Source organism: Papaver somniferum, unplaced genomic scaffold (assembly GCF_003573695.1).
Source record: "Papaver somniferum cultivar HN1 unplaced genomic scaffold, ASM357369v1 unplaced-scaffold_114, whole genome shotgun sequence".
Classification (NCBI taxonomy): Eukaryota; Viridiplantae; Streptophyta; class Magnoliopsida; order Ranunculales; family Papaveraceae; genus Papaver; species Papaver somniferum.
Genome location: NW_020620381.1, coordinates 2,132,316 through 2,142,759, shown reverse-complemented (window position 1 = coordinate 2,142,759; position 10,444 = coordinate 2,132,316). Strand labels below are relative to the sequence as shown.

Below are 10,444 nucleotides of genomic sequence, written 5' to 3'. Positions count from 1 at the left end.
AATATGAATTAACCCCTAGTTAAACATCTTAGATCCAACCTTCTATCTACACAAATAAGACTAATTAACAAAATTAAATAAACTAATCATTCAATACCAAATAAAACATTATCCAAATTGGGATGATGATGGCAATAGATTTTCCAGTATAAATCCTCCTCCACCACCCCTGGCACTGCCAATTACAACGCCTTATCACGATTTCTCTAGAAATCTATTGCAGAGAGTGTAAGTACTTCATCTTTAGATTGTAAATCGGTTTGGAGATGTGATTTATGAACACAATTTTAAATTTTCATCACGATTACGATGATTTGTTTTGATCATCTTCTCTCAATTTTTAGATCTGGTTTGACACATACACAGTGACACATCTGCTTCTAATAGTGGAGGACGTGGCGGTGGCGACGACGGAATTGGCGATGAGTTGAAAGAGAAGGAGAGAAGAAGAAAGATTTGGATGTGTAAATGAAGTGCGATGGACAGGGGTAAATATGAAAGAAAAATAAATATTAATAAAGAGGGACATATTTATTTTTTGATAAGGATATTTTTGAAGTCCATCACAAATAAAGACAATAATTCAATTTCGGCAACTTAGATACATCAAGCCAATCAAAAATAAGAAAGAAAAGAAATTCAACTGCAGCAACACTCAAATTCCCCTGGTTCATCGATCTCATCAGGTTGATCACCACCCGTGTCAGGATAGCCAGGGCCCATAGCAGGATTGGCACCACCCAACTGGTACATCATAGTTATGTCAGGATAGGCAGCATCCATGTTAGGACCGGCATTCATGTCAGGACCGGCACCACCCAACTGGTACATCATAGATGTGTCAGGATAAGTAGCACCCATGTTAGGATCGGTACCGATGTCAAGATAGGCAGCACCTGTGACCGGAAGGGCACCACCCAACTGGTACATTGTGGTAAAATCAGGTCCGCAAATGTTTTGCAATGTATTCCACATGTTTTGGATATCCTCTAGGTCAGATGATTTATCCAACCATTCCATAGAGTGGTTGAATGCATCCATGATGTCCATCTTTTCATTCAGTGTTTCCTTACCTCCATTATTGATCTTGTTCCTGATTTCATATGCGCAATTCTCAAATGAGTTCCTTGCCTCCACCTTCTTCTGAAATTTTCCATCTTCTAACTTGTGCCGCTCGACCTTTTCAATCAACCCATCAATCTCAGCCTGCGATAACCTTCTTTTGTCATCTGAAACTCTGAAGCTCTCTTTATTCCCTGTTTGCATGTCCTCAACAATAACATAGAATATACCATTCGCATCCACCTCATAGCACACCGAAAACGAATCTAGGAATTACCAATAGGTACCATTATAGTGTTCTTAGTTAGTGGCAGGTCCACCCATTAAAGCCCACTAATCAGAGGTCCATAATTAAAAGAAAACATGAAAATGGACCAAATTTTTTAAGCCCAGGTCATGTACACGTGCGGGACCAAATATGTGTATTTCAAAAATTCCTAAAATAACCTTCACCTAACAAATCACATTTTAAGTTTTCTATATTCTCGATCAAAAAAATTTAGATCTGTTTTCTTCTCTCCTTTCTGTTTCTTCTGCTGTTGTTGGTGCCGGTGAATTTAGACGTAGGGTTTCTGAAGGTCGCCCTCTTTTTGCAGGTATGTTATCTAATCTTTTCTATAATGTTTGTTTTTGTTTTCTTTTATGCTTTCAACTGAATCATAAAGATTAGATCGATTTCATGATTTTGGTAACTCGAGTATAATGATGTTCTCTATGTTAGTGATTTATGTGATTTACATTGTTTATATTTCTATTTGTGAATTGTTTTTTTTTTGTTTTTGTTTTTATAAATCTTCTTTGTGATTGTTCGATTCTGTTGTTTCTCATAGATTCTTAAAAAAGTGAGAGATCTATGCTTTCGATTTCATTATCTTTCTGTTTTCGCTTCAAAATCAGGCTTGTTTATACTTTCAGATCGTATTATCCAGCAGTACATATACAGAATACTCATAGAGCTTGGTCGTTTTTGTTCCTTTTTTATGAATCTTGTTCATATTTATTCTGTTATTTGGTTAGATTATCATGTTTTTAATGATTTTAGCTATCGATTTTATTATTTTTCTGTTTTCGATTTGTTTGTACTTTCAGATCGTATTATCCATCAGTACATATATGGAATACTCATAAAAACTGCTCTTAGATTCTGGTTCTTTCATAGATCTCTCATTTTTTTAGTTTGATCCATCAGTACGTATGTGAAATACCGTATTATGTGCTTCGATTCTGTTGTTTCTCATAGATTATTAATTATTCTTGTCATGAAGTTGATTTGTAGTTCATGAAACTGCAGTACATATATGACATACTCATAGAAACTTCTCTTAGATTTTGTTTCTTTCATAGATCTCTCACTTTTTTAGTTTGATCCATTAGTACATATGTGAAATACCGCAGTATGTGCTTCGATTCTGCTGTTTCTCATAGATCCTTAATTATTCTTGTCATGCAGTTGATTTGTAGTTCATGAATCTGCAGTACATATATGGCATACTCATAGAAACTGCTCTTAGATTCTGTTTCTTTCATATATCTATCACTTTTTTTAGTTTGATCCATCATTACATATGTCAAATACCATATTATGTGCTTAGATTCTGCTATTTCTGATAGATCCTTAATTATTCTTGTCATGCAGTTTGATTTGTAGTTCATGAATCTGCAATACATATATGGCATACTCATAGAAACTGCTCCTAGATTCTGTTTTTTCATAGATCTCTCACTTGTTTTAGTATTGATCCATCAGTACATATGTGAAATACTGTGTATTAATACTGTTACATCTTTGTCACATTTACAGGTTCAAAACATGTCTGATGCTGAGTGATCCAATCCAAATACTTACTCCTATGCATACATCTATTATAAGCATCATCATTTTGCCTTCCTTCTGGCAACCAGGCTATGTAATGCTGGTATTAATTGATAGTCCCGACAGTTCCTTCATAAATGCCTTTCTACATGGATCAGAGAGTGCACCAGCTCATTGTATACTGATGTCTACTTTCCGAATGATTCATACACAGGTTTGTACTCTCCATTTTCTTTGTGCTTTCTCTTTGTGTTTTCATGAATCTTTAGTACATATGTCACATACTGATAGGAAGTGCTCTTTGTTATGTTTGATTCAGTACGTATATGAAATACTGAAATAAATGATCTTTGTTACGTTTGATTCAGTACTGGAATTGGATATGGAGATGATCTGGAGCTGCAGTTCAAAACTTATTGCAAGAAATGACAGATTTTGAATGATAGGAACAAGAGTTGCTATTGGTTCAGATTTGCAAGCTTGTGAAATTGGTGGTGGTCTTGATAAAGTTACAAATTGGTTGTGATGTGTGTTTGAAAGAAGGTGTGCTGAAAATGGATTTGGAGGAACATAGAAGGTTGGGTTGCTGATGTAAACTGAAGATACATATGAGATAGAGGAGGAATTGTATGTGGTGATTACTGTGAACAAAATGAGTGGATGAGATGTTCGTGTCAATGGGTTTATGAAGATGATAGTGCTGTGTAAACAGGAAAGAAGAACAAGTCTGTGTTGCAGCTGAATTGAAATGACAATGGTGTTGATGTAGCTGTTGCAGTTGTGGTTTAAGCTAAGAAGATTGTGATGCAGCAAGAGAGAAGATTACTGAGAAATAAAATAGTAGAAGTACTCAAATTTGTAAACAGTGTAGCAGATATGTACTCAAATTTGTAAACAGTGTAGCAGATATGTACTCAAATCTATGGTCCTTTATATGTTTTAATTAAATTTGGACCTCCAGATAAATAAAATCCTGATTTGGTAGAAGTATGTTATTTCACACGTACTTAAACAGTGGGGTATATTAGTCATTTCCATGTTTTCAAATAACTTTGGACCTTAGGATAAGAGTAAAATCCAGTTGGACCCTACTATAAATAACCTTATGGGCTTAGGACCAAACAAGAAATTTTCCAAAACGAATTACTGATATCAGAATTTTCTGCAGAAAATCTAGTTAACTCAAACTCACCTAACAAGTTCTCCACACTGGTTATATTTCTATCTCCCAGCTCATACACATTTATCTTAAGACTAGTACTATTTTTTGTGTTTTGCTTGCAGAGAGTGTAAACCTGCTTATTCTTGGTGGGAATGGTTGTCTTCCGATGGATAAACACATTCGCAGGACCTTCTTCTGGCTCAATAAAAAGAGTAAAAGGGGTGACATCCAACAACCCCAAATCCGGCACCTTTTTATTATATTCACCACTCAAGATAGCAGCTCGCACTGCAGCTCCATATGCCACAGCTTCATCAGGGTCGAAACCCATGTAGAGATCCTTACCATTGAAGAGATCCTGCAATAGAAACCGAACCATTGGAATTCTGGTGGACCCACCAATGAGGACAATTTCGTCAACACTGCACTTGTCCATCTCAGCAATAGCCAAACACTTCTGAACAACTACCATACACTGTTGGAACAAATCCATGTTCAACTGTTCAAACTGAGCACGGCTAATGGATGCATGAAAGTCGACTCCTTCATACAAGCTGTAAACTTTTATGGCTGCCCGAGTAGTGTATGTGAGGATCCTCTTGGCGCTCTCGCAAGATGTTCTCAACCTGCTAAGAGCCATTGGGCTTCCACTGATGTCCTTTCTGTGTTGCGTCTTGAACTTCCTAACAAAATGCTCTAACATCCTGTCATCAAAGTCTTTCCCTCCCAGATAGGGCTGCACAAGACCCGCCCACGATACCCAAACCCACCCGTACCCGCTAAGTCCGCGGGTTTTTAATCCATACCCGCCCGTTGTGGGTGCGGGGTTGGTTATGAAAAAAAAAACCCGCTGTCTGTGGGTGCGAGGTTGGTTTAAGCTAATACCCGCCCATACCCGCCCAAAAAACCCGCAGATTATATATCATTAGATAAAAATAATCCTAGTCGTCCATTATGAAACTCTAATACTAGTAGATAGGATAACTGATAACCCTCATTCACTTTCTACACTCTTCTCTCGGTTCGGCCTTTCCTCTTTTTCCTCCTCAGTTCTTCTTCTTCACCTACGAACGACAATTACCAGAAATCTTCACCAGAAATCGACAACAACAACTTCGAATCTTCACCAGAAATCGACAACAATCGAAAAATCAACAGATTCAACACTTAATCTTCATCTATGAACTTCCTAGATATGAATATTTTGGGGGTTTTGGTTTTTTTTTCTCACTTAATCAAGGAGAATAGAAGTTATTCTAAATACTTGAATATAAAGCGGGTTTAAACCTGTTTAAATCCATACCCGCCCAACCCGTAACGGGCGGGTAACAAAACCCGCCCGCTGTTTATGGGTGCGGGGTTGGTTATGAAAAAAAAAACCCGTAATATATGGGTGCGAGGTTGGTTTTAGCTTATACCCACCCATACCCGCCCATGTGCAGCCCTACTCCCAGATGGGTATCTCCGTACGTAGCCTTGACTTCATAGGTATTATTGTTAATATTGAGTAGCGAAACATCGCAAGTTCCACCGCCAAGATCAAAGATAAGAACATTCCTGGCAGCAGCCCCAAAAGCCTTCTTCTCAAAACCGTATGCTATTCCAGCCGGTGTTGGTTCATTGAGTACATTGAGGCCAGCAATTTTCCCAGCATCTAAAGTAGCTTGACGCTGAGAATCATTGAAGTTAGCAGGAACTGTAATAACAGCATCCTGAACACTTGAAGCAAGATAAGCTTCGGCAGTTTCTCGCATCTTAAGGAGAACCATGGCTGAAATTTCCTCACTGGTAAACTGTATTTCCTTTCCCTTGTAATTGACTTGAATCATGAGTTTATTCTTTTGGCCAGCAATTACTTTAAATGGCCACATCTTGATATCTCTCTGAACGAGGCTATCGCTTATTTTCCTACCAATCAAATGTTTCACATCTACAAAACAGATAAAAATATTTAGAAAAAGTAATAGTAACTCTTTTCCAGAAACGGAGAGAGAGTATGAAACTACTAATGTGTCAAAAACTAACAGGGCCATGAATTGTAGACATTCAACTGATGTAAGGGTGCCAGAAAGCTTACTGAATACGGTGTTGGTAGGATTCCTAGCAATTTGATTTCTAGCAGCATCACCAATCATACATATCGATTCGGTAAAAGCAACATAAGAAGGAGTAATACGATTTCCTTGATCATTAGCGATAATCTCAACACGATCATTCTTCCATACTGCCACACATGAATATGTTGTTCCTAAATCTATTCCTATGGCTGCTCGTGCCCTCCTTCCAGCCATTGCAAGCCCGTGGTAAAAACACTCGCAATAAAATGCCTATTAGAAATAAGAAAACTAGCTTAGAAACTTGTGGTGAAGGGTTGAACTCATCATACAGATTATTACTCAAATGAAGTCGGACTCAAATTTCTACTATTACCAAACTTCTTCTAGGCTGCTAATGGGGATACTATTTTGCTTGGGTGTGTATCAACCCAAAGGAAAATGTTTTTTTGTCCTATATGTATATCGGTACACCCCCAAACAAAACGCACCCCTTTAGCAGTCTTATTGGGGCAAGTTGTATATGATTTTCATGGCTAACTTAAAACCAAGCACATAACACGAGAGAAAACTCGGGACTTCTACACCCAAAAAGCCCGTCAAAATATGTAAATAAAGATTTTTCCACGAAAACATGTGTTTATGAAATTCATAATCTTAAAACCAGTGTTTCAAGATGCATTGATATAGCTGCATCATGGAAGAGGACTTGGATTCGGATAGTCGTCTATCATGTTTGTTTGTCCTTACATAATGTCTAGATTTAAAATCGGCTATTCGCACCTTCTTGTGGTGGAGTGCAACTAGAGACTTATCTTAGTTCTGAAAATGATACATAAGAAAGACCCTTCCCGTCATTGACAAATCAAACCAGGGGCGTGTACTAATCCATATAGAAACCGACTGGTGATTCGGACTTTTCTGGGCTGGATTCGGTTAAGTGGTAAACAGCAAGAATATGGCTCTGTATATCAAATCTTTTAGTTTTGGATGCGTTATCTGCGGAGCATGAGAGACCCTAAATAACTGCAAATTCATGCCTGCTCAGAAAAATTGGATGCGAGCATAATCCAGATGATCCAAATGCAGAGATTTTGTTGTGCACTATAACTTTTAGTGATGCTTTCTTCTATATCATATTCCAACGAAAGAAGGTAATTCCTCTCACAGTCTCTCGGTAATTCACATTGGTTTTATTACAAGTTGTGAATAATTTCATGCATGTGTTCAGATTTTTTATATAAAACCCGTGGGATTCTCCAATAGAGTATCCACATAACTGTGACCTGTAAGTTTTCCTCTGAAATATTATTAGAAAACACAAGAACAAGAAAGAGCAGAACATTGCATAAATCAATTTTTTTAGCAGGTATCTTGCAATTATGATTGCAACAGAATCAACAAATCTCCAATAGCCAAACCACCATTTTTGTTTCCTTAGAAGCAATATGAAAAACAGGCCCCAAAATCCAGCTACAAACCCCAAAGCAACAATGCTATAAAACAAAAATCTCTCTTTTGCATCCTCAGCTTCACTTGCGTCTTGTTGATCATCTTCTTCCGATCCCGTTGCATCATTTTGTTCACTCTCGCAAGAATTCTGAGTAGGGAAACCACACAACAGATTGTTACCAGCAAAAGCTGAACCGTCTAAACTCAGTGTATCAAAGTGAGTCCCTCTGACAGTTAATGTATCAGTGTATCAAAGTGAGTCCCAAGAGAGTCAATTGATGTTAAAGATTTTGGGATTTCTCCAGACAGTTTGTTGAAACTCAAATCCAAAGAGTCTAAACCTGTCATGTATCCGACATTATGTGGGATTCTACCTGATAAATGATTGTATGATAGATTTAGCATGGAAACCCCTTTAAGAAGACCTATCGCTTCTGGGATGTTTCCTTCAAGAATGTTGCATGATAGATCAATTCCTGAACTATAGCTATGAAGCTGTTTAAACTGAACGATTGTCTCTTTGATGACCATTTTCAGTTGGTACGCAACATCAAAAGTATGCTCTGGATCCCCTGAATTTGTAACATCTTCCAATTTCCTATCTGCTTTGGAATTGGTCCAGAGAGATTGTTTATAGACAAGTCGATGAGTTGTAGATTGTGTAAATTAGTAATTTCAGATGGGATTGATCCCCTGAATTTGTTTGAACTTAGAGAAATGACCCCAAGACTGTTGAGTGATCCAATGAAACTGGGTATACTTCCTCCAAAATTGTTTTTCCCCAAGTTGAGAAATTCCAGATTCTGAAGTTTTCTGAGATTAGGAAAAGAACCATTTAGGTTGTTGTCATTTAATAGAATAATAGTGAGTCTTGTTGCATGTCCAAGCTCATTTGGAACATTTCCACTGATATTATTCCAGCCAAGGTTTAGTGATTCAAGGAGAAGGCAGTTACCCACGCTCGAAGGTATAGGCCCAGACAGCTGGTTGTTCGATAGATCAATGTCACTTAGGCTTGGTTTGGAATAATTATCTTTTCGACAGAACGTGGATGGTATTGAACCCACCAATTTATTCCCAGATAAAGAAACATATTTAGCACCAGATAATCTTAATCCAGCTTCCATTGAGATTTCACCACTAAATTTATTGTTTGATAGATCAAATAAGTAAGAATTTTGTGGTGGAACAGGAAGAGGGCCATGCAGATTGTTATTCGATAAGTTTAAGGTTACACTTATTTCAGGATCTGAGTCAATACCAAAATGAACTCTGTGGGGTATTTTTCCTTGGAAGTAATTTTGTGAAAGATCTAAATGAGTGAGAGCTTGGAGATTAAAGATACAAGAAGGGATAGTTCCTGTTAGCTCGTTGCGAGACAAATCTAATTTTTTTAAATCACCCAAATTACAAATGGATGGTGGTATGTACCTTTCATATTGCATGATTTCAGCTGCAACCTCTCTAGTTGAAATTTATTCCATGGAAGTAGGTTCTGGTCTAATACTACTGTTAAGTTATTTTAGTTAAGATTTAAAAGTGTTAAATTTAATCCATTGATCAAAGAGAATAAGGAGGCTATTCCACCGATAGAATTTTGAGATACATCCAAGTGGTTGAGGTTATGGAGCTTGGTAATGCAACTTGGTATTGTTCCCGTGAAATGATTGTATGCTAAATCAATTTGTGTGAGTGAGAATTTTACAGATGGATTTCGGGATGGGTCCTTGCAGATGATCCACTCAAACTGAGAAACTGTAGATTGTTTATTTTGGAGATTGATGAAGGAAGGTAACCTGTTATGCTGTTGTCAGAAAGAGCTAGAAACTGCAATCGAGAAAGGTTGGAGATGGAAGAAGGTAATGCTCGTTTAATGGAACAACCTGAGGCAAATATGCTTATCAATGATGGAGCTTTTGTTGAAATTGAACCCAAAATTGATCCTGTTACTCTAGTATACAAGATGGCAAGTATTTCGAGTTTAGGCCATTCGTTTTTAAACATCTATGTAGGATCAATATGAAGATCATAATTATAACTCACACGAAGCTCTTTCAGATGAGGAAGAGAAGGAACTGATCCTTTTAGCTGACAATTAGATAATTCAAGAATAGAAAGTGAAGTGAAGATGGCTAGTTGTATAGAAACTGGGGAGTCGAAGTTGGAATTCATTCTTAGAGCTGATAGACGCGAAAGATTATAGAATTTGGGAAAAGGAGATAATATATTACAATTAGAAAGATCGACATCCTCAAGATTGCCAAGAAATGACAAATCCTCAGCTAAGTTGTTCTCTTGGGTTAGCCAAGAAACAGCCCTTACTTTTAAGTTAATTAACCCTCTCAGCCATTTGTGGATGCTGTTTTTAAATCAGAAGTAAAATAATTATTTCCGTTTATAGAGGCAAAAGAGCTAGAGAGATCAAGGTATTTTAGGGAAGACATGTTTGAGAATTGATCTGTAATCGAGTCAGAGATAAAAGAATTGGAGATATCAAGATGAGTGAGTTTCTTGAGATTGGACAACTGATGCCGGATTTTCGAGTTGTCAAAATAATTGAAGCTAATGTCTAAATACTCGAGGTGTGTAAGGGTGGAAAGGGAAAGAGAGATTTTACCTGTAACGGCAGTTCTACTTTGCTCTCTTAGGAGTTCATCGTTAGGGACACGATAATCATCTGAATGATCTTTATATATAGAGTTGGCAAGGTGGGTCGCCCGGAAACTGTTTTGGAGGTCGATTGAGATAACATGCAAGGATTCGTTAGAACATTTGATACCATTCCAACTGCAACAGTTTTGCTGGCTACCTGCTTGCCATGATGACAAACGCTTCGAAGGGTCATTGAGTAAGGATTTGAAGCTTAAGAGTGCAGTTCTCTCTTCATCGTGGCAACCATGA

General features: G+C 37.5%; 2 protein-coding genes across 2 annotated transcripts; both read right to left on the bottom strand.

Annotated features, from left to right (window-relative positions):
* Positions 1 to 639: 639 nt before the first annotated feature.
* LOC113328745 (heat shock 70 kDa protein 18-like) lies at positions 640 to 6,328 on the bottom strand. Its single transcript, XM_026575761.1, has 4 exons — positions 6,115 to 6,328; positions 5,486 to 5,967; positions 4,023 to 4,773; positions 640 to 1,328 (listed from the first exon to the last, which is right to left on the bottom strand). Exons 1-4 carry the CDS (start codon positions 6,326 to 6,328, stop codon positions 640 to 642), a joined length of 2,136 nt encoding a protein of 711 aa, XP_026431546.1.
* A 999-nt stretch (positions 6,329 to 7,327) lies between these two features.
* Positions 7,328 to 8,988, bottom strand: LOC113328744 (receptor-like protein 20). The gene is made up of 4 exons (XM_026575760.1): positions 8,304 to 8,988; positions 7,885 to 8,145; positions 7,573 to 7,768; positions 7,328 to 7,391 (listed from the first exon to the last, which is right to left on the bottom strand). Exons 1-4 carry the CDS (start codon positions 8,986 to 8,988, stop codon positions 7,328 to 7,330), a joined length of 1,206 nt encoding a protein of 401 aa, XP_026431545.1.
* Positions 8,989 to 10,444: the final 1,456 nt, after the last annotated feature.

Bases quoted from the DNA above. Each gene is read 5' to 3' on its own strand.
- LOC113328744 (XM_026575760.1), bottom strand. From the start codon at position 8,988: ATGCAATATGAAAGGTACATACCACCATCCATTTGTAATTTGGGTGAT. The intron at 8,146-8,303 runs GTATACCCAGTT...ATTCCAAAGCAG, and splicing joins GAAAAACAATTTTGGAGGAA to ATAGGAAATTGGAAGATGTT. The intron at 7,392-7,572 runs GTTTGTAGCTGG...ATAATATTTCAG, and splicing joins TATAGCATTGTTGCTTTGGG to AGGAAAACTTACAGGTCACA.
- LOC113328745 (XM_026575761.1), bottom strand. From the start codon at position 6,328: ATGGCTGGAAGGAGGGCACGAGCAGCCATAGGAATAGATTTAGGAACA. The intron at 5,968-6,114 runs GTAAGCTTTCTG...TCTGTTTTGTAG, and splicing joins TCCTACCAACACCGTATTCA to ATGTGAAACATTTGATTGGT. The intron at 4,774-5,485 runs GTAGGGCTGCAC...GGTCTTGTGCAG, and splicing joins ACGGAGATACCCATCTGGGA to CCCTATCTGGGAGGGAAAGA.